Source organism: Somniosus microcephalus, chromosome 11, assembly GCF_052327205.1.
Source record: "Somniosus microcephalus isolate GS21.2 chromosome 11, FLI_Smic_1.0, whole genome shotgun sequence".
Classification (NCBI taxonomy): domain Eukaryota; kingdom Metazoa; phylum Chordata; class Chondrichthyes; order Squaliformes; family Somniosidae; genus Somniosus; species Somniosus microcephalus.
In genome coordinates this window covers 57,301,833-57,325,112 of record NC_140997.1, presented here as the reverse complement: position 1 = coordinate 57,325,112, position 23,280 = coordinate 57,301,833, and the positions used below count along the sequence as shown (strand labels likewise).

Below are 23,280 nucleotides of genomic sequence, written 5' to 3'. Positions count from 1 at the left end.
CACTACGACTGGTGGTAATTAGAAATCCAAGACAGCACAGCACCTTCTCCAGGGGATCTGGGACCTGTGTGAACAGAGCAAGTAATGGTGTGTCTCCTTAACCAATCAGATAGAAGAATCCTCACTGAGACACACAGGGCGGAATCTTACCTGGAAGGCCAAAATCAAGGCGGGACTGCTGGTTTTCGGGTTCCAGTCCCACCCCCAGCGTTGTCTGACGAGCTGACACTATTTTCCCCTGATTGGCTTTGTTAAGCCCGCCAATTAAGGGAAAGCTGGTGTCAGATGACGTCAGTTGATGATTCATCTGCCAGTTTTCTTAAAGGCATATGCATCACACTTGTTTGACAGATAATTTGACAGCATTGAGGTGCTGTCAAACACTGACAATCACTGTCCAAAGGTGAGGCCTTGCACCCAGGCTCTCCAATTACTCTCTCCTTAGGATAAAACAGATGGCAGCTGCAGCTGAGATTGCAGAAGCCATCTGTCACTTCTCCCGATCAGATGAGCCTACACAAACACTTCATAGCTTGTCACCTGCAGAAACATCTAAACACATTAAAAATTACTTTCATAACTTTTCCTTACTTCTGATACTCACCAGTGTCCTCTTGAATCCTTTAAACCACTTCTGCAGCTGTCATATATACACAAAAATTATAGTAGACCCACATTACGCCTCACTTATCCTGGCGGGGTTCCCCGACATCGGGAAGCCCACAGCAGCAGTCGATAAATGAGAAAAAGCCTGTTAACAGGCAGTTAAGTGGCTGTAATCCTCTTCCCGCCTCTAGGAGTCAGGACTCTGCCCAAATCGGGGACCCGACTCCTGGGAAGATTGGTTGGAGCGGGTTTGGGACCCGCTCCCATTTTTTGGGATTTTCCCAGCTGACCCGCCTCCTCAGGGCTGGTAAAATCCAGCCCGCAGAGTCTAAACCAGGAAGTGTAAGTTAGTGTATTTAATTCAATACCAAATCATGTACAGAAAGCGAAATATAGAGAGGGAAAGAAAGATAGGATTAAGAGAGAGAGATAAAAGAGACAGAAAGAAAAAGTTAAAAAAATTATTTACATTTTTTAAAATCTCCAACAATACAGTAATTAAAATCTGAAGGAATGAGACTCCACATTTTTAAAAGTAAATTTTCAGTGCCAGAGAGGATGTTTGGCAATAATTAAGACTTACCACGCTGTGAAAAATTCACTTGCACTTGAATGGACAAGTCCTCACTTTTCTGGCCTGTTTAGTGGGTGAGTACAGCAGCTTCTCGCCCTTCATCTGTTTCAGTGCCGAGTCTCTCGGTGAGATACTGTTACATCGAGGCTTCTGGAGGAGCATGGCAACTCGGGCGGCAACTTCCTGATCTCCACGTTTAACTGCGCATGAGCGGACCCTGGACGTTGCTGTGATTTACGCCATAATAGCAGTGACGCTGATAGCCTCGCCGTTATTCTTATCGCAAAATCAGGGCCAACGGTTTTGGCAGTTTTTTGTTCCTGAGCTGTGCCTTCAGATTTAACTGCTCCTCCTGCTTTCTGTCTGATGAAAACCATGCATCAGTCTTTGTGAAAAAGTGTTCGAAAACATGTTTTTTTTTAAATATAAAACAAAGTTACATAAATTGCACCAAGCATATATTTTTTGTGACATGATGAAAATAACACATTGATTTTCTGCAGACAAAAAGAGTTGCTGATTTTTTTGAATATTCTGGCCTTTTAAGTGTTTGGTAGTTCCTGCTTGTATCTGTCCCTCAGCTACCACTTAAAAGTGTTCATTCAGGAGAGGAAGAGCTCAGTGTTATTTTTGCAGTGTGACATAGTAATATTATGTGCAAGTAGCATGACATCTTTATTATGCAATTTCATTGTGTTTAGAGATGAAAAAAATCTCTAGGCAATTACGATTCTCCAAAGTAAAATATTTTGGACTGCAGTGAATTGTCCTCTCATTTATGTAGCAGTTAGTAAGTGGCAATGAGCTAAGTCAGATGAACTAGACAAGAGAATGGGGAATTGATGTCTGTATGTCAGTAATTATTTTTGAATAACACACTTGCAAGTGCTTTAGCATGGAGGGGTAACTCTGACGATGTCCCATAGAAGTTAGTGCTGAGGGAGCGCTACCTCCTGTTCACAGTTCAATACTTGCTGCACACGAACCTAAATTTACACTCTTAAAAAATTCTTCCAGGTTCTTTAGTTCAGTGTTGTCCAATAGAAATTGCTGACGATCCCAGGTGTGGCTACAGCGATACTGTTTTAACCACATGCACTAATTTTAGCAGAAAATGCCTTACACGCAAGTTACAAGTAAATGTACTTCACATGTATATTTACTTAGCAAATGTCTACCATCATTCAGTAACCAAGGAAGTAATGCACTCACAATGATCAAGAAAGACTTGCACATTCTGCTTTTATCAGCAAGCGTACAAAAAGGTTAAAGTTCACATGTATGCGTCGTGCGAATGAGTATTGAGATCACATGCCCAATGGAGGTATCTCTTACTCATTTTTGAATTATTAATTAGAAATGCAATTTGCCACCGCCTGCATTTCTAATTAGCGACAAGTGGCTAATGTATTGGTCAACATGCTTTAATTAACCATCCAAGCACTGACTACTTGAACCAATGTGTAAATAACTTGGAATACCTAACAAGCTCACCCAACTTATACCCAACATAGATGGTCTGACCTTTCTACTGTCCCACCAGTACAGGGGTTTTGAGCCTGCAACCAGACAGAGACTTCATTGCAGACTTTCTCTGACTAGCAGATTAAATTGTTTTTAAAAACTGCACCTATGTTTGCTTCCCCCATTAAGAAGTCATCATTCCCTTCTCATGAGGTACTACCTGTTCGTTTCAAATATATGGGCCATAAAGACCTTTTCAAAGATTGAACTATAAATGTATTGTTCAGATTAGCGGGTAACAAAAGGGAATCCAAAAGTCATTTATAAACATATAAATAGTAAAAGGGTAGTCAAAGGAAGGGTGGGGCCAATTAGGGACCAAAAAGGAGATCTTTTTGTAGAGGCATGGCTGAGGTACTGAATTAATATTTTGTGTCTATCTTCACTAAAGAAGAGGGTGCTGCCAATGTCACAGTAAAGGAGGAGGTAGTAGAGAATTGGAAAGGATACAAATAGATGAAGAGGTATTTAACAGGTTGTCAGCGCTCAAAGTAGACAAGTCACCCGGTCTGGATGGGATGCATCCTAGGTTGCTGAAGGAAGTAAGGATGGAGATAGCGAAGGCTCTGGCCACAATCTTCCAATCCTCTTTAAATATGGGGGTAGTGCCAAAGGACGGGAGGATTGCAAATGTTACACCCCTGTTCAAGAAATGGGAGGATAAACCTGTTAACTACAGAACAGTCAGCCAAACATCGGTGGTGGGGAAACTTTTAGAAACAATATTCCCAGACAAAATTAATTGTCACTTGGAAACATATGGGTTAATAAATGACGGCCAGCACGGATTTGTTAAAGGAAAATCGTGTTTGATTAACTTGATTGAGTTCTTTAATGAAGTAACAGAGAGGGTTCATGTTGTGTATATGAAGTTCGATAAAATACCACATATTATACTTGTTAGCAAAATTGAAGCCTATGGGATTGAAGGGGCAGTGGAAGCATGGATATGAAATTGGCTAAGAGACAGAAAGCAGAGAGTAGTGGTGAACGGTTGTTTTTCAGATTGGAGAGAAGTATACAGTGGTGCTCTTTTTGATATGTATTAATGACCTGGACTTGGATATATACAGGGCATAATTTCAAAGTTTGCAGAAGACACGAAACTCGGAAATATAGTAAATAGTGAGGAGGATTGTAACAGACACATGGCGGATGTAATTTAATGCAGAAATATGTGAAGTGATGCATTTTGGTAGGAAGAATGAGGAGAGGCAATATAAACTAAATGGTACAATTTTAATGGGGGTGCAGGAAGAGAGACCTGGGGGCATACGTACACAAATCTTTGAAAGTGGTAGGACAAGTTGAAAGGCTGTTTTAAAACAAAAGGCATACGGTTCCTTGGCTTTATAAATAGAGGCATAGAGTACAAAAGCAAAGAAATTATGCTAAACCTTTATAAATCACTAGTTAGGCCCCAGCTGGAGTATTGTGTCTAATTCTGGGTACCACATTTTAGGAAGGATGTCAAGGCTTTAGAGAGGGTACAGAGGAGATTTACTAGAATGGTACCAGGGTACTTTGGAGAGACTAGGGAAGCTAGGGTTGTTCTCCTTAGAGCAGAGAAGGTTAATGGGAGATTTAATCGAGGTGTTCAAAATCAAAGTAAATAAGGATAAACTGTTTCCAGTGGCAGAAGGATGTTCCTGATGGTCGGGGAGTCCAGAACCAGGGGTCACAGTCTAAGGATAAGGGGTAAGCCATTTAGGACTGAGATGAGGAGGAATTTCTTCACCCAGAGAGTGGTGAACCTGTGGAATTCTCTACCACAGAAGGCAATAGAGGCCAATTCATTAAATATATTCAAGAAGGAGTTGGATATATTTCTTAAGGCTAAAGGGTCAAGGGATATGGGGGGAAAGCAGGGACAGGGTACTGAATTTGGATGATCAGCCATGATCTCATTGAATGGCGGAGCAGGCTCGAGGGGCCGAATGGCCTACTCCTGCTCCTATCTTCTATGTTTCTATGTTAGAAGGGTTGGTAACCAGAAGACACAGATTTAAGGTAATTGGCAAAGGAACCAGAGGCGAGATGAGAGTTTTTTTTTATACAGCTAGTTGTTATGATCTGGAATGCGCTGCCTGAAAGGGTGGTAGAAGCAGATTTAATAGTAACTTTCAAAATGGAATTAGATAAATACTTGAAGGGCAAAATTTGCAGGGCTATGGGGAAAGGGCAGGGGACTGGGACTAATTGGATAGCTCTTTCAAAGAGCCGGCACAGGCACGATGGGCTGAATAGCCTGCTTCTGTGCTGTATTGTTCTATGATCTGTCATGTTGATATTTCAATGAATACAGAAAATGCTCAACATATGGTAAGAAAAATGATCTTGAATTCAACTTGGAGGCTGGTGAGCGGAGATGTTTGGGCCTCAGCCTGCATTCTCTTGTCATGTAATGGATTATAATGGAGTCGTAACTGAGAGTTTTGCACAGGTCTCACTCACTATTCTTTAGAATAGCTGATGGATTGCCCATGCCTGTGTACTGGATGAAGTGTAGCAGCTTTTGGTGTTCTGAATCACCTGAAGAATCATGGAGCAACTCAATCTCAAATATCACCCTTTGGGACTTCATTACAACCTCAATTCCCTCCAGATTAATGTCTACTGCGCATAAGAGCATTTTGACAGCATCAAAGCCATGGCAGCAGCCTCTAAGACATAAGAAAAAATACACTTGCAATGTACCTTGGATATATTGGCCTGAAGATTTTACGTGCGGCGATATGCCCAAAATCAGACAAACTAGCGCAAAAGATCGAGGAATTTCTGTAATCTTTTGCACTAGTTTAATAAAATCACGCCAGAAGTTGTCCCCGCCCTCAAAACTGGCCACGGCCCGATCAAGTTAATCACCATGGCGAGTTTCCGCTAATTGCGCCCGTTTGCGGGCCTTCGAGGAGCCTCTTAAAATGAATTTTTTAGGCACAAGGACACTAACGGGCACATTTTAAAAGCTTTTAAATATTTTTAATTTGCTAAGAAACTGACTATACACCAATGTAACTAGTAAATGGTTCTGTATAGTTTTTTAAAGTTATTTTCAGTTATTTAAAATTGAGTTACTCACAGGTGGTGGACTAGACACTCTGACTAAAAATGCTTCTTTTTTGTGATAAACCCATTTTCAGCTATAGTAATAAAACTGCACCAGGTTACCACTCTTAAAAATATCGAGGAATATTTATTAATGCAGACCTTTTTAAATTACGTTCTAAAACGCTGCCCAATTGCGCTGGTTCATGGAAGATTTTACGTGCGGCGATATGCAAATGAGTTTGTGCAGAAACTTGAGCAAAAAAAACCCCACTTCTTAAAACTAGCGCAATTTGCCCCCGGATCGCTGATTACGCCCAAAGTGGAAACTCTGGGCCAACGTGTTTCATCTAGGAATTGATACTGATAGCCTCATGGTTTGGGGCAGTAGTAAACTCCAGATATGTGTTGTATATCTATTTCTGGAGACATTGTTGAAAGGTCTGGGAAGGAGGAGAAGGGAGCCTCTGTTGTACAAATTCACTTAAGGATTTACCCTGCTCTGCTCATAGAATTTGTCTGCCCAGGGTTTGTGTGATGCTGTATAGAATCATAAATTACAACACAGAAGGAGGCCATTCTGCCCATTGCACCTATGCCAGTGCTAGATCTTCAACTGGAGTTATCTGCTGTAATCCCATTTCAACTGCCCTACCCCCATATCATTTGTTCACTATTTTAAACCTCAAAAGGAATCCTGATCTGTCAAAAACCCAGACAATAGGGCCTAAAAATTCGGTTGCTTTGCGCCTCCCATTAGCGCCCTAAGAGGATGCTAACGGGGCGCGACGCCGCCAACGCCTCCCACGAAATTCAGCGGGAGGTTAGTGGCGGCGGTAACAGTTAGTGCAGCGCTGACGTCATCGCTGTGTGCAGCGCCCCGGCCGCGATCTTCGGTAGCGCCCCCTGACTTACCGCCGGACGCTATGTCCGACAAGATCAGGGGAGTCTACCTGCGGCCGGGGCGGCGCTAATTAAAGGGAAGGTGCCGGGCAGCCATTTTTGTTGCTGGCCGCCTGACAGCACCTGCCCCCGTTGCCATCCCCGGCCTCCTGACCAGCCCCCCTCTCTTCCTCCCCACCACCACCCCCCCTGCAGAGTGCCGGCTGCACTCCGTGAGCCCAGCACTTCTCTTGAGTGCCGGGCTCTTTTGCCGGCACTCCCAATCCCTGGTGGCCCAGCTGGGCCCCGGGTCACGCTGCACAAGGCTCCTCCCCTTTAATAAGGGGAAGAATAATGGCACTGCGGCACGTAGCGCCGCGATATTTACTCGCAGCGCCCCAAGAGGGAGGTGGGGCGCTTCCAGTAGCGCCCCGCCTCCCTCTCTGGCACTACCGATGAATTTCGGCCACGGGGGCGCTAAAAGTAGTGCCGGTAAAGTTAGCACCCCAAAGGGGGCGCGACCCAATTTTTCCCCCATGGTTTTTAAAACTAGTTTCATTTTTGGTTGCCAGTTTTCAGACATCATTGGTCACCACGTTGAGGGTTGCTTTTGCTACCATGGGAACTCCATGCAACAGCACCCCTGCCATTAGCTGAAGTAGAGAGACATTTGCAGTGTTCACTACATATTGGCAGCTATGTGACACTGAAAAAAGAGTGAAATGTTAAACGATTGCTTTTCTCTGTTTCAGCAATATTTTACTGAGCAGTTACGGTCTGAAGGAGTGTCTCATCTTCCTCGTATTATTACCAACGAAATTCCAAGTAGTGAGCGTTATACGGTGTACACTGAAGGTGGGGTCTTATTTGTGACCAGCCGGATTCTAGTTGTCGACCTCTTAACAGATCGTATTCCTGCAAATCTTATTACAGGTAAGTGGTCCATTGGTTGTTTTAAAAGAAAATCCTTTAAACACGGTTTACTCTTAACTTGCCCTGATGGAGGAGCTCGAGCAAGATGAGAGAAAGTACCAATCCTTGTCACTGAGAAAGATGAATGGTGTTGATCACAGAGTCCCATCGGTCAGACCCAGTGCTTGTGTTTCAGTTACTTTATTTGCTTTCCTCCTTGTGGAATCCCAGGAGGATAAAAATAAAATACAACTTTCCCCTGGAGTCCTGAGAGACGATCATTATTGGAAATGTTTCAGCTTGTGTGTAGTTTGCTTTGAAATGAAATGCATTCACTAGAAAATGTTAGGTATTGCACCCTCTTCTTCCTGCAGTAAAGTTACCCCATAAGTTTAATTTCACATCACCTTCGTGAGCATTTGAGAAATATTGTCTGTTGCCTCTCTCTGCCTTATCAAAGTGCTTTTTATGGGGTTTTTTTAAACAAACTTTATAATCTATAAAGCATTCGAAGTCTAGACTTGCCCTCTTTTATATTCAGACTCTCTGTTCGAACTGGTCAGTAAAATGGAGGTATTGGTGCTGTGGGTGGCTGCCAGCCTGCCCTGTGGTGAGTACATGGAGGGATGGATACAGTCTATGGCTGTCGGCCACTCATAGAAAGGATTAATCATCCTGCATGAGCATTCACCAGAAAGAGAACTAATACTCTGATCCCCTCCTCCAAAGGTGTTGATGGTGTCAGCTTTCATAACTGAGAATATAAATCTGTGTGATCCCAGATACAGCATTTATTACATTTTTGATAACTGTACTGTATGATGTATAGAGCCGGGTCTCTGTTTTAGAAAAATTCATAATAGTTACACTCCCAGATTGCCTGGACCTGACCTAGTTGCATTAATGGCTTCTGTGACACAGTGAGTGCTGAAATACTTTTTATCTTTGCAGGTATTTTGGTATACAAAGCTCACAGAATCATTGAATCGTGTCAGGAAGCATTTATTCTTCGGCTTTATCGGCAAAAGAACAAACAGGGTTTTATCAAAGCTTTCACAGACAATGCAGTGGCCTTTAGTATTGGATTCTGTCGGGTGGAGCGAGTAATGCGAAACTTATTTGTTCGAAAGCTGTACCTCTGGCCCAGGTAAGCACAGTATGGAGAAACATCTTAACATGCATTGCCAGTTGATATGAATGGAGTTCATCTCTCAAAGGCAGTGTTCTAATATTGGAGGCAAATGGTGGCTCCGCCTGGAGCTGAAGCAATACCCAGAAGTCCAAAGCACTGCCAGGACATGTATCAGAACCGTCCTATACTGATTAAACAGCATGGGTCTGCCTCCTCGAAGAGTAGGTAGTACAGCACTGGGTAAGTATATATGGACCAGATACATAGGTTTCTTCCAAGCCCATTATTGCTAGTACACACAGATAGTACACACCACGTGTTCTTAGTTTCAAAGGAAGCTCAAGAGTTCTGTGAAGTCATTATAAACTGGCTGATTTATCTGAAGTTCTATTCTTTAACCTACTTCACTTTGGCTGGGTGCTTTTATAACATAAAATGCACAAGGATCCTATGTCAAGGCAAGATTCTTTAGTTAATTGAGACCAGGTTTTCAGTGTGATTAAACAGAAGAAGTGTGTTTTGCAGATTTAACTTCCAGCTTGCACTCCAGGAACGGACGAAAACAAAACACAGAATTTAATATTTCAGCCGCCAGAAGGACATTTTGATCTTTTACTGTTTTGATCTGCTGACAAAATGCTCCTTCTACAGCTGGTCTCAGTTAGCCAAAATAAAAATACACCTTGAAATTTGTACAGCTGAAATGATGAAGATGAATTGCTGCTTGGTATTGAAGGTGTGTCCTGTGTACTAAATAGGATCTTTGGAGTCTGTAGTTTGTCCTTGAAACTGTTTACTTGTCTTATAAATGTGCTGCTCCATTATTTAGAGAGCAGTCTGTACATATAACATGTACATTCTTTTTAAGGCCCTTGAGAGTCATGCATTTTGTGCAGTAAGTGCTTGCTACAATGACTGTCACATTAATGCAGTCTAAAAGTAGGCTTCTATCCAAGAGAGTGTTGGGCCTTCTCACAAGAGCAGGTGTACTAGAGCGCATTGCCACATAAAATGTTAGTTTAAATGATCTGCACTTTGGTTTTGGCCCTAAGTTTTCCCAAAAAAATCTAATCTTACCACCATCCTGATCCAAACTCTTTAAACAATCCCTTCAATCTCAAATTTAGTGTAGATGAGCAGAGAGACCTTGGTGTCCATATACACAAATCCTTAAAGGTGGCAGGGCAAATTGAAAAGGTGGTTAAAAAAGCATATGGGTTACTTGGATTTATAAATAGAGGAATAGAATATGAAAGCAAAGAGATCATGCTCGAACTTTATAAATCACAGGTTCGGCCTCAGCTGGAGTATCGTGGAGAATTCTGGGCACCACACTCAGGAAAGATGTAAAGGCATTAGAAAGGCTACAGAGAAGGTTTACCAGGATTTACCAGGGATGAGGGACTTCAGTTATGAGGAAAGGTTGGAAAAGTTAGGACTGTTCTCCTTGGAACAGAGAAGGATAAATAGTGACCTAATAGAGGTTTTCAGATAATGAGAAGTTTTGATAGAGTAATATATAACAAATATTCCCTCTGGCGAGTGGGTCAATAACTAGAGGTCATAGATTCAAAATCATTGGAAAAACATCTAGAGGGGAGATGAGGAAAAATGTTTTCACCTGAGTTGTCGGGATTTGGAATGCTCTACCTGAAAAGATGGTGGAAGCTGATTCCAGAAATCATTTTAAAAGGGAGTTGGACAGTTACTTGAGGATGAGGAATTTACATGGTTACGGACAAAAAGCGGGAATGTGGGACTAAGCATGACTGCTCTTTCAAAGAGTCAGCACAGGCACGATGGGCTGAATGGCCTCCTGTGCTGTAAGTTTCTATGATCCTATGAAATTCAATTTCTAACAGTTGGCAATAGCAGATGTCCAGATCATTTACTCTTAATAGGAGGTGAAGTAATGTTTCAAGTATGTTTATTATTTTAAAATGTCCATAATAATGCTATAGTAACATTAAGTGCTGGTACCAAAACCAATGCTGACTTTCAGTGCCTGAAATGTGGAACTGTTTTTAAACAATATGATTGAAATTTCAGGCACGCAATTCAGTCACCAAGCTAAGAATTTTAACTGGCATCGTGGCCAGTTTTGAATGTGCTTTACTTGGAGCTGTAATTGGCTACATTTTCCAACCAAAATATCCGTTTAGGGATTGCCAACACAGGAGATAAGCAGCTTGTTGAAATGAGTTTAATGCTGGTTAGATAGCAAATGAAAGTTATAAACTTGGAATTGAGTAGTTTTGGCATGTAGGAATAGAAGTATTTTCTGATCGAACAACTTCTCGAGGACCGATTGTCTATGCTCTACATCGCCCTTGCTGTCTTTCACTGGTACGTGTATCTCTCCTGTTAGATTCCATATAGCGGTCAGCTCCTTCCTAGAAAGGCACAAACCTGAAGTAATAGAGCTGCACGTATCTCTGACGCCTGCCATGCTGGCTGTCCAGACTGCTATAATGGACATAATGAATGCCTGCTTGAAAGAACTTAAACGCTACAACCCATCTTTGGATGTTGAGGATCTGTCTCTTGAGAATGCTGTTGGGATGTCATTTGAAAAGGTTTGTGATTCGGAATTTTTTAAAGAAGTAAAATGGGTTTTGGTCTCAGAATCCTGTTCCTTGACTAAAAGGAATGTTGCTAGGACTCAGCAAGTGCTCCTGAACTCACTGCTGGTGGGTGACCTGGAGCTGCTTGGGGTGATATGCCCTCCATTTTCCATTTTTCCCCATTCTTTTAGTTAATTCCTTGTTCCCTCTGGGGAGGATCTTGCTTCTACCTGGTGCATTACCAGGACAGCGCAGTTGAGAGCTGGAACTTGCCATGTGGAGAATCACTTTCCGTTATTTTTCAACCTGTAGATGCTGCTGAGCCTGAGTAATTGGTAGGCACTTTTGGAATAATACAAACAGGCTTGTAAATCTGCTTGTATTGGGTAAAAGACCTGCTAAAATTGGCCTCTCAGCTTACAAAAAAATGTACATGCAGTTTATCTACTAGAAGCCGTGAGTTTTTTCTACAGCTTAAAACAGCCTCTAGTGATTGAAGCTGAGTAATAAGACCTGCTCATTGTGCCTCATCACTTTTTGACACTTGGGTCCTGCATCTGCCCCTCAACCAAACTGTTCTGAGTTTGGTAGAGATTTGCATACTGTGCAAACCAGGTTCTGACCTGAATATACCACCTCTTCTATTTAGAGAGTATATAAAGGTAGATTTTCATAATTTGCACATCCTGGGAATTTATGAAATTTTCCACCCAATAAAACTAATTGGCAGAAAATCCCTGCAGGATATGTTGACCTTCGCACCCAAATTCTCACAGTGCACTTCCAAACTGGTTTAATTTACAATTGTTAAGTGAACATAGTAACATTTGTAGTAAATTTTGCGTTGCTTCACATTAATTTAAAGACTCCTCATAGAAAAAAAAAATCACAGTACAGTATATCGAACCCATCAGTGGACTAAATGTCACTTGCTGGTCCATCATTCCTCTGATCCTGACTGGCTCTGAACTTAAGATGAGTGAATTTTCTCTCATGAAGTACATCTCCTTTCTGGAATCTTACTGAACCGACTGTAGACCATGGGGGAAAAATTCAGTTGGTTGCGCCACCCGTTAGCGCCTTAAGAGGGCGCTAAATGGGGCGCAAACCAACTAGCGCCCGGGCGCGGCACTGCCCACGCCTCCCGCCAAATTCAGCGGGAGGTTAGTGGTGGCGCTAACCGTTAGCGCTGCGCCGCTGGCAATGACTTCATCGGTGTGCGCAGCGCCCCGCTCACGCCCCGGCCGCGATCTTCGGGAGCGCCCCCTGATTTATCAGCGGACGCTATGTCCGACAGGGTCAGGGTGGCGTACCTGCGGCCGGGGAGGCGCAAATTAAAGGCAAGGTGCGGGGCGGCCATTTTTGTTGTTGGCCGCCTGCCAGCACCTGCCTGCACTCTCGTCCCCGGCCTCCGGAACCCCCCCCCCCCCCCCCCCCCCCGCGGAGTGCCAGCTGTGCTCCAAGAGCCCAGCACTTCTCTTGGGTGCCGGGCTCTTTTGCCTGCACTCCCGATCCCTGGGGGCCCAGCTGGGCCCCAGATCGCGCTGCACAAGGCCCCTCCCCTTTAAGAAGGGGAGTAAGGCCTGCAATACTGCAGCGCAGCGTGTGGTGCTGCGTCAGGTGAAGAGGAGCAGCGCTCCGAAAGCTTGTGATTTCAAATAAAGCTGTTGGACTATAACCTGGTGTTGTGTGACTTCTTATATTTGTCCACCCCAGTCCAACACCGGCATCTCCACATCATAGTTAAAGTAGGAAAGATCTTGCAGATATACCCCAATACTTGTATTTATGTCAACTAACTGACAAAGCACACAACAAACTATATACAGGAAGGCTCAGAGACCGATGATCATTAGTTTCTTAATCTCCGCTTCCATAGCCTTTGTGTTACATCACTGATGAATACTTTTACTTGTTTAATGACCCCTATTTTCTTATTTTACAGGCATTGTGTTACTATTTGGACCCAGTCTGGCACCAACTTGGTGCAAAAACCAAGTCTCTGGTGCAGGATTTGAAGATTCTTCGCACCCTGTTACAGTATCTGACCCAGTATGACTGTGTTACCTTCCTCAATCTACTAGAGTCCCTTCGGGCCACTGAGAAAGCTTTTGGACAGAATTCAGGTAATTGTGAAATTAAGTCTTGAAAATTCTGCTGGTACAGTGTCCATTATCCAGAAAGGATATCATGAGCAACCAGAGAATTGACCATCTACTCTTCAACAAATAGCTGGCACTCTGGCCATTTCTCACACAAATGTTTGTTGCAGATTTTGGGAAAATGTTCAGCTTATGAAGCCTCCACATGGTGAATCCTGCCTTGTACTGCTTTAGCACTGCTTAGCACCTGGTATATTAGAAGGCAATGGTGCTAAAACATATGGGGCAGGAGAAGGATTACAATTACCAGGGTCATTCTTCCAATCTAATGTTAGTTGCTTAACAACAAATAAGATCAATCAAATAGTCTTGAATGCATGATCATGAAAGAAATGTTCTTTCCTTCTGTTATCTTTGAAAGATAAACAGGCAGCCAATGAACAAAGGCTGCATCCTAGTACAATCAATATTGATAGAGGAAGGAAAAAAGAAAAGAAAGGCTTGCATTTATACAACGTCTTTCACAGCCTCAGGACGTCCCAAAGCACTATACAGCCATTGAAGTACTTTTCAAGTATGTTTTGAAAGAGATAGGAAGATGCTCATGTTCATGTCTGACAAATGAAGAGCTGTACATTCAGATCAACTCGTTGGGCACAGGTACTCTAAGGATGCTAGTCGGATATAATGAGCAAGTCTGATCATGAGCAGTCCAAGAATTCTGAGTGGTGAACACTATTATGAAGTATATTTGCCTTCAGTGCGGTGAATGGACCTCTGCAAGACAGCTTGCAATGTGCCAGCTAGCTTGATGTTCTGTATGTTGTTTCATATTTCCTTCTGCAGCATAGGATGGGTATAGGTGGGCTGCCAGCCTCTACAAGATTATAACTGGGTCAGCGCCATTAGAGATGTTCGCATTTATGTCAGCCCTCCATGTTTATGCCGGAAGCATAATTGCTGTGGCTACACCTCAGCTTTCTGTATCATAGAATCATAGGGGAAAAAATTGAGTCGCGCCCCCTTTGGGGCGCTAACTCCGCTGGGGCGTTACTTTTAGCGCCCCGAAAAAATTAGCACCTCTGCAGCCAAAATTAATTGGTAGTGCCCCAAGAGGGAAGCGGGGCGCTACTGGAAGCGCCCTGTCTCCCTCTTGGAGGGCTGGGAGGGACTATCGCGGTGCTATGTGCCGCCACGTTGCGCCGCGGTACTGCAGGCCTTGATCCCCTTCTTAAAGGAGAGGGGCCTTGTGCAGCGCGACCCGGGGCCCAGCTAGGCCACCAGGGATCGGAGTGCCGGCAAAAGAGCCCGGCGAGAAGTGCCGGGCTCACGGAGAGCAGCCGACAGCCCGCGGGGAGGCTGAAGAGGAGGCCGGCAATGGTGGCAGGTGCTGGCGGGCAGTAGGCAACAAAAATGGCTGCCCGGCATCTCGTCTTTAATTAGCGCCGCCCTGGCCGCAGGTAGGCCCCCCTGACCCCATCGGACACAGCGTCTGGCGGTAAGTCAGGGGGCGCTACCGAAGATCGCGAGCGGGGCGCAGCGCCACGGGACGCTAGCGGTTATCACCACCGCCGCTAACCTCTTAGGGCACTAACGGGAGGCGCAAAGCAACAAATTTTTCCCCCATAGAATTTTAAAGGACCAAAGAACACCATTGGCCCATCTCACTTATGCCAGCTTTCTGAAGGAGCTATCCACATGGTTCTATTACCTTGCCCTTTCTCCATACTATATAACATTTTTCTTATTCACATTCGTAACCACTTCTGAAAGCTGTTAGGGATTCTGCTCCCACCACTGTTTCTTGTAGGGCAATCCACATCCTAACAAACCTCTAAATTTTCTTAACTTCTCTCTGTTGAATGATTTTGAGCCAAGTCTCGGGTGAGTGACCTAAGTTCATCATTCTCCCACACCTCCCTGTAAACAAAGTCTTCCTGCTACCCGGTATTTGGGTAGTGTACAAATAACTCGTATCATGCCGTTAGCAGCACGGGATGCTCTGGTGCAACTACAGGGGATTGACGCATGCGTATAAGTGATTGATTGTATCATGATGTCACCACGGGATTTTGCCATTGCTATTGGAACAGCCTGTTTCTAGTCCATTGATTTCAAAACCAGCACATTTGGCTTATGGTTGCCATTGACAGCACAAGAATACTATAAAAGCAACGTCAGTAAACTGGACTATTGTATTACATTTTTCTACAAATTTCATTTAAATTTCAACAGGCAAGCCCAGCAGATAATGTTTTAGCCGTTGGTACCCAATGATTGTAATCACTGGCTGCACTATTAGGATGCAAGTGTGGGAGAATGGCTATAGTTTTAGAGCAAAAGCAAAATGCTGCGGATGCTGGAAATCTGAAATAAAAACAGAAAATGATGGAAATACTCAGCAGGTCAAGCCGCATCTGTGGAGAGAGAAACAGAGTTAATATTTAAAAAGAAAAATTACAATATAGTGCCTTCCACCGGACGTCTCAAAGCGCTTTACAGCCAATGAAGTGTAGTCACTGTTGTAATATGGGGAACGCGGTAGCCTGTTTGTGCACAGCAAGCTCCCACAGACAGCAATGTGATAATGACCAGATAATCTGTTTTTTTTGTTATGTTGATTGAGGGATAAATATTGGCCAGAACACTGGGGATAACTCCCCTGCTCTTCTTCAAAATAGTGCCATGGGATCTTTTAAGTCCACCTGAGAGAGCAGATGGGGCCTCGGTTTAACGTCTCATCCGAAAGACGGCACTTCCGACAGTGCAGCACTCCCTCAGTACTGCACTGGAGTGGCAGCCTAGATTTATGTGCTCAAGTCCTTGGCGTGGGACTTGAACCCTATAACCTTCTGACTCGGAGGCGAGAGTGCTACCAACTGAGCCACAGCTGACAGTTTCCGGTTGATGAAAGTGTTACAGCTTTAGTTTCACAGTTGACTGTTCTGTTTGTACGCTTCCTTGACTTAGTGATCTCTACAGTCGACTGGGATTCTAGTCAGCTATGAGATTCAGTCATCCAAACATACCATTTTGCCAAGAATTGAATCTCACAGCAGGGCAAAATCTTGATAGACTGAGGAGATCAATTACCTGAAGTGGGACAATTGGTTAATCAGGACAAATCTGTTCTCTTTGCAATTTCATCAGGGTTTTGATGTTTCAGTTAATTCTGTCAGTGTGCCAGTGGGCTGAGGAGATTACTGTAATGTTTTCGGGGTTTTTAAACATTTTTATTGTACCTTGGGATGTTTTTCTACATTAAAGACATTCCAAGTTGCTGTTTTAAGCCATTTTTTTTAGGGTAGGGTGGTGGGGGTTTAGCGTCATTGACTGCTTCTGTAGGTAAGCCTTGGCCCTATATGTACCAAACAGTGCTTTCACTTGGCCAGATATCGAGCATTCCCAGGATCGAACAGGAAACCTTCGCTTTGTTTCAACTTACTAGCTTTATCATGTGCCCTCATGCAATTTTCTTTGACTTTGAAAGGCAGCAGAATAATACTTGGCTAATACTTTGGCTCAGGTACAGTGGTGTAGTAGTTATGTTACTGGACCAGTAATCCAGAATGTGAGTTCAAATCCTACCATGGCAGTTTGAGAATTTGAATTCAGTTTAAATAAAACACTGTTGTCGGCAAAAGTGGTCATGTGGTTTTGTTGTAAAAATCCAGCTGGTTCACTAATGCATTTTGGACAAGTTAGTTTGTGGAGGATGGATGATGGGAGACATCTGAAAAATCTGATCAGAAATAAATCTTCATACACTCCTCCCCCTCCCAGCTGCCGCAGTTGTGATGGGAATTAGCAGCAGTAAGAACGGATATTACCATGGTGCTGGCAGACTGATCATCTCGCTTTTTGTTAAGTGGCATTTTAGAGTCTTGTCAAATGTTTTGTAGACATCAGCATTTTTTAATTTATTTAATAAAAGCATCGAGTACTGTGAAAAAGAGATCAAAAAGCTGATCTCGGCAAAATAAAATGTTCCCTCAAGAAACACATGGCTTAATCTGGATTAACACTCCAAAGCTATGATGGGATATACCCTGGCTGCTGTTGTAGAAGTCCCCAGTTCCAACTTGGAAGGAGCCAGTGGCATAAAATTTGAGAGCTGTATTGACTGTGACAGCCACTGCAGATCATTGTACAGAAGGTAACATCGTTCATCCAGTGCTTCCTTAATATTGTGTCCTTGACTGGTTAATGAAACATTGACTCGTTTGATGCCATAAAGCTCTGGTAATTAGTGAATATTTACTTTCTATTGTTTTGTGCTGACAGGATGGTTATTCCTGGATGCCAGTAATACGATGTTTGTGAATGCTCGAGCCAGAGTTTACAAGCGTCCTGAGGCGAAGCTTAAAAACGCAAGAAATGTGGTAAAGACTGAACCAAATGAAACGGACAAGACAGGTGTGTGTGTATATAATTGACGTCACTGCTGCCTCGAAGGCTTCAAATGAGTTGGTGTTCTTGTGGCTGCTTGCTGTGGAAAACTTTTGTATGTTTCCAGGATTACTTTTTGGTTACAGGAAAAAGTAAAACTTTAACTTGCAGAGAGTGAGAAATCCTGATTCCCAGTTGTTTCTTCATTTTGTGTTCTGTGGACACTCTTCGGCATGCTGTGGTCAGGAGAATGGTGGCAATGCACTAACACATTTTATGGTCGGTCATGCCGCCCACCATTCTGCTCGTGAGGAGCTTCTTGTGCCTGCAATCTATCTAGCAAAGGCTCAAACCTATGCTTCGTGATTGACTAGTGCCTATCCTCAAGGTCTCTTTGGGGTCAAGGTGGCTTCAAGACGACACACCTAGCAATGAAAGTTTGCCAGACTCGGTAATTTGATACCCGAGCTAGGCAGGTGTGCAGCACCTTTGATGATTGACCAGCCAGCCTGGCTCACTTACAGAATCTGGAGTCAGGGGCTGCTCTTTCAAAACTGAGATGAGGAGAAACTTCTTCACTCAGAGGGTGGTAGGTTTGTGGAATTTGCTGCCCCAGAAAGCTGTGGAAGCTACATCATTAAATAAATTTAAAACAGAAATAGATAGTTTCCTAGAAGTAAAGGGAATTAAGGGTTACGGGGAGCGGGCAGGAAATTGGACATGAGTCTAGGTTCGGAATGGTCATGGCCCTGTAGGTAGTGGAGTGGGCCCAGGGGCCGTGTAGCCTGGTTCTGCTCCTACTGTGTTCTAATTCTGTGTTAGATTTCAGGAGATAGTTTTATTCCTGTTCCTGGCTGGGGTGGAGATCGCCTTTACAGAAGGTAAGTACTGTAGAAAATATAGGGACAGAGTGATCTCCTGGAAGAATTTCGATCGCCTAGATGGGTCGGAGAGGAATTTCCCAGATTTTTTTCTCCCAAATTGGCCATTGGGTCTTTATCTGGTTTTTTGCCTCTCCCGGGAGATCACATGGGTTCGGGTGGATGCACAGTGATAGAAGATTTGAGGTTAGGATCAGATCAGCCATGATCTTATTGAATGGTGGAGCAGGCTCGAGGGGCCGATTGGCCTACTCCTGCTCCTATTTCTTATGTTCTTATGAGAGACTGATTACTTGGGTTTGGAATTCTTTCCCACTCTGCTCCAGTTAACGTTGCCCACCCAAGCCATTAGGTGCACATGACTGGACAGGCAGTGGGAAGCTGACCACTACTGTGTTGGTAGACTGTACACTTTTAGCTGTCAAAAGTTCAGTACCCCATGCTCTGCCAAGTTGCACCTACGCTCTCTGGTCTTTAGGTAGGTGGGATGCCTTTCCGTGGAGAGAGTATGCATTCTCTACGGAACAAACAAGGTAAGTGGGGGCCAGACTGGAAGGAGTGCAGGCCGCTACAAGGCCCTCTTCCTCCATAGGGAGGCCTCTGGGCCAGTACGGCTGCTTCTGGGGCCGACATCATTTTCCTGTGGGGATGTAGTGGTGACATGAGCAAACAGGAGGGAAAGTGGCTGGAGACCCGGCCCCCACAATTTGCAGGCAGTGGGCAGGGAAGGAGCTGGCAGAGGTCGGATGGTGAGGCACAACAGTATGCCTCACCGTCCAACTTTCCATCATCCTGTACCACTATCTGCCTGATTTTGGGCAGACAGCAGAAGAAAATCCAGCCCTAAATCACGTCTGAAGAGAGTCCTAGTGATTTTCTCCAGTAGACATTGCTCTGCATTTGTTATTCGTTCAAAGTTTCAGGAAGACCATAGCAAAAAAACAAGTAATTCTTTTTCACTTTCAAAGAAGTGATTTAAAAATGCCTGACTGGATTCATTTTTACAAGGAGAATTCAAGGGCACAAGTCTTGTAGGATTTGATCCTGGATTATTCCATCGGCAGTTTTGAAATAATAAATGGCAGAAGGCACTGCAGTGTGCGATGTGCTGGAAGTGCCAGCATGTTAGTTAGAGCACAGGGTTACAGGTTGAATTTTCCTAACATCCAGTGCTGCAATGAGGTGATGCCAAGTGAAGGCCAGATACCTCCATACAGAGGGGGAGGGAAACTTAGAACATGAGCCACCAAAAGGACACCGTTACATGACTCCTAGCGGTCAGATAAAGAGCAACATTGTCAAAAACAGAAGCGGGTCACCCACCTGTTGCCTTGGCTGCTGTAGGTGTATAGCTCAGCAGACAGAGAAAAGGGGGAATTACATATCTTCCAAAAACAATCAATACCTTCAGGGAGTTAAAGACAGAATGACTGGAACACTGGTTGAAGCTGTTGCTGCCTTGAGTGAACCATTATATTCATGTTTTACTTTGTTTAGAGGGAAAGAAGGAGCTCGTCCTGGAGACGAACCCAAAGTGGAAAGCATTGAGTGAAGTGCTAACAGAGATCAAAAGAGAAAATGAGCCCAATGAAGCACTGACAGACTCAGGTAAGCTGCCAGAACAGCTGGAAGAATTGAACACCTCCCTTTCATTTGCCTAACTCCAGAATGCATGTATTGACAGTAATTGTAGGAACCCTGTGAGAATGACAACTCCAGATGGTGCAGACTTCTACATCAAATGTTTTAAGGCTTTTGAAAGGTTTTATGGGACAGCTGGGACTGGGATGTGCAGAGAAATTGTACTTGAAATGTGGACGAAAATTGGATTTGTTCAAAAGAATTAAATGATTAATGAGTCGGGTACATGTTTATATAAAACACATTTCATTTTATTGCACATGAGATTCATGCATTTTTTTTTAGCACCTGCTGCTGGAATATAAATTATACCAATGACATTTGCTGCATAAACGTGCACGCTCCATGCTCCCACAATGAGGTGGGCCTAATTGGATCAAATTAGGTAGCTGACTGGTAAAGCCATTATATTATGAACCTGGACAATCCATGTTAGTAGGAGTTGTATAGCTTAGTGTAAAAACAGGTACAGTATTATTTCCATTTACAAATCTCTCAATGTAGCAAAGCAATTAAAAAGCTGATAAAATGTAATCATCTGTAGGCTAAGAAGCAGAGTATAAGTTGACAGAAGTTCTGCTAAAGCTTCACTGCTCAGGTCACACTTGGAGTACTGTGTTCAATTTGGTGCCCACGCCACAAAACAATATACAGTATTTGCTTTAGAAACGGTAGAGAAGTGCAACAGGATTGATCATCAATTTAAACGGGATGAGGAAAGATAAGATCAGAGATAGATACAGGTGAGGGTGGCCATTGGTTCATCTGCTTCATTCTTCCATTAAATGTACAATCCCCTCCACTATAGTGTCTTTTAACTGCTTGGAGAAGCTTAAACTTTACTGTTTAGAATGAAGGCAGTTAAGGGAATATGTCATCGTCTAGAGTATGTAAAATATTAAGTAGCCTAGATAATGTAAACTCAGATATAGTTCAAAAAGAACAGTAAAACAGTAGAACTGGGCACAAATGGAAATTAATGGAATGTGAAATTAGAACAGATATCAAGAAAACTTGTAATGGTAAATATTTGGAATTATCTAGAAAGCAAGGTAAGAGGCAAGGCAAAAACATTGAGGTTATTTAAAATTCGATTAGATTCCTCGATGAGAGAGTTAATGCACTAAAGGACAAGCTTTGATGGACCAAATAGCAGTTTCTCATCCATTACTTTTTTTTATGTTCTTCATATGTAACAACTAAAGTTATAGGCATTATTTGCATCACTGAGCTGGAACATGGGAAGTTTTGATCTGGTAATTGAGTTTTATTGTTTTAACAGTGTCAGTAATCTCACTGATAGTTTGCACAATGTTGGTGAATAGCTTTGGAATAGGAATTTCTGCCCACAGAACCATGCACTACAAACCATCTCCAAACACTTCCCTCTGAAATAGACACATATACACACACATAATTGGCATGATATTGTTTGTAAGTATTTCACAATGGATGAGATGAGTGATTGCAGAAGCTACTTCTCTTGCTGCCTGTAGGTCATGTGCTGATCTGTGCCAGTGACGATCGAACCTGTGCTCAGCTGAAGGAGTACATCACTGTTGGAGCGGAAGACTTGTTAATGAGGCTGTATGATAAAACCTTTGAGAAGAATGAGAAGGCAGAGGATGTGAGGACAACCTGCATAAAAGACAGGAAGCCTGGCAAATCTAAGGCGAGACTGAAATCTGACAATGGGCCCAAACTGAAGAAAGCAAAAGCAGAGACTGTTAAAAATGGTAAAAACAGGAAGAAACCAGAACTGACATTGACTCAAATGGTAGGAAGAGAAAATGATGAAGGTTCTAAGAAGATAAAGGAAGACAAGGAGGAAGAGGACTATGAAGAAAGTGTTAGCCTGGAAGCCAGCACTGAGGAAACTGAATCTGAGGGTGTGATACTGAATCTGCCAACAGATGCCTGCTATGGAATCCTAAAGGAGCCACTCATTATCATCCATCCATTACAGGGCTGCAGTGATCCATATAGTCTGTCACGTGTACTACATGAAATCGAGCCCCGTTATGTTGTACTGTACGATGCAGAACTGACGTTCGTTCGCCAGCTTGAGATTTACAGGGCAAGCAGGCCTGGCAAGCCTCTTAGGTAATTCAGGTCTAATTTTCAGGCATTTTAAGCATGATGTTTATCTTTTTTATTTGTTCTCAGAATGTGGGTGACACTGGCAAGGTTTATTGCCCATCCCTAATTGCCACCTCCTTTTCAAAGCAATTTCTTTTACAGCTGAGTCGCTTGCTAGGCCACTTCATAGAGCATTAAAAGTCAACCACATTTTGTGGACTAAAGACACATCTAAACCATGCCAGGTAAGGGTAGTGGGTTCTTGAATTCAGTTTCACAACTTTCCATGATGTGATTTGAGCACATACCTGTGGGTTGCTAGTCCAGTACCATAGCCGTTAGACTATTGTACCATATCTTGAAATCCACTGGAGTCCTAAAGTAATTTTGAATCTTCTTTTGTTCAGTTTTCTCATTTTTGTTGCCTAGTCATGTGCAAATCATGCCAGGTCGGGGTAGTAGATTCCCTTTCCTGAAGGGTAGGTGTCAGCTATGGCTCAGTGGTAGCACTTTCACCTCTGAGTCAGATGCTTGTGGGTTCAAGTCACACTCCAGAGACTTCAGCACGTTATCCAGGCTGACACTTCAGTGCTGCACTGTTGGGAGTCCTTCGGATGAGACGTTAATCCGAGGCCCCGTCTGCCCCCTCAGGTGGATGTACAAGATCCCACGGCACGATTCAAAGTGGAGCATGGGAGTTCTCCTGGTGTCCTGGCCAATATTTATCCCTTAACCCAACACCCCTAAAACAGCTTGTCTGATCATTTATCTCATTTCTGATTGCGGGACCTTGATGTGCGCAGGTTGACTGCAGCCTTCCCTACATTACAACAGTGACTACACTTCTAGAGTGCTATGTTGTCTGTAAAGTGCTTTGGGACATCCTGAGGTCATGAAAGGCGCTATATAAATGGGAGTTCTTTCTTTTTATTAGTGAATCAATTGGGTT

The 23,280-nt window shown here is 43.4% G+C and overlaps 1 protein-coding gene across 1 annotated transcript in view; it reads left to right on the top strand.

Moving 5' to 3' along the window:
* The window catches only part of ercc4 (excision repair cross-complementation group 4), a 35,980-nt gene that overhangs the window by 2,570 nt on the left and 10,130 nt on the right, over positions 1 to 23,280 (top strand). Inside the window, exons 2-8 of the mRNA XM_086000759.1 lie at positions 7,384 to 7,564; positions 8,495 to 8,690; positions 11,044 to 11,251; positions 13,185 to 13,365; positions 17,626 to 17,757; positions 20,109 to 20,219; positions 21,749 to 22,355. Coding sequence (XP_085856885.1) covers positions 7,384 to 7,564; positions 8,495 to 8,690; positions 11,044 to 11,251; positions 13,185 to 13,365; positions 17,626 to 17,757; positions 20,109 to 20,219; positions 21,749 to 22,355 — 1,616 coding nt within the window. The remainder of the gene's footprint in view (positions 1 to 7,383; positions 7,565 to 8,494; positions 8,691 to 11,043; positions 11,252 to 13,184; positions 13,366 to 17,625; positions 17,758 to 20,108; positions 20,220 to 21,748; positions 22,356 to 23,280) is intronic.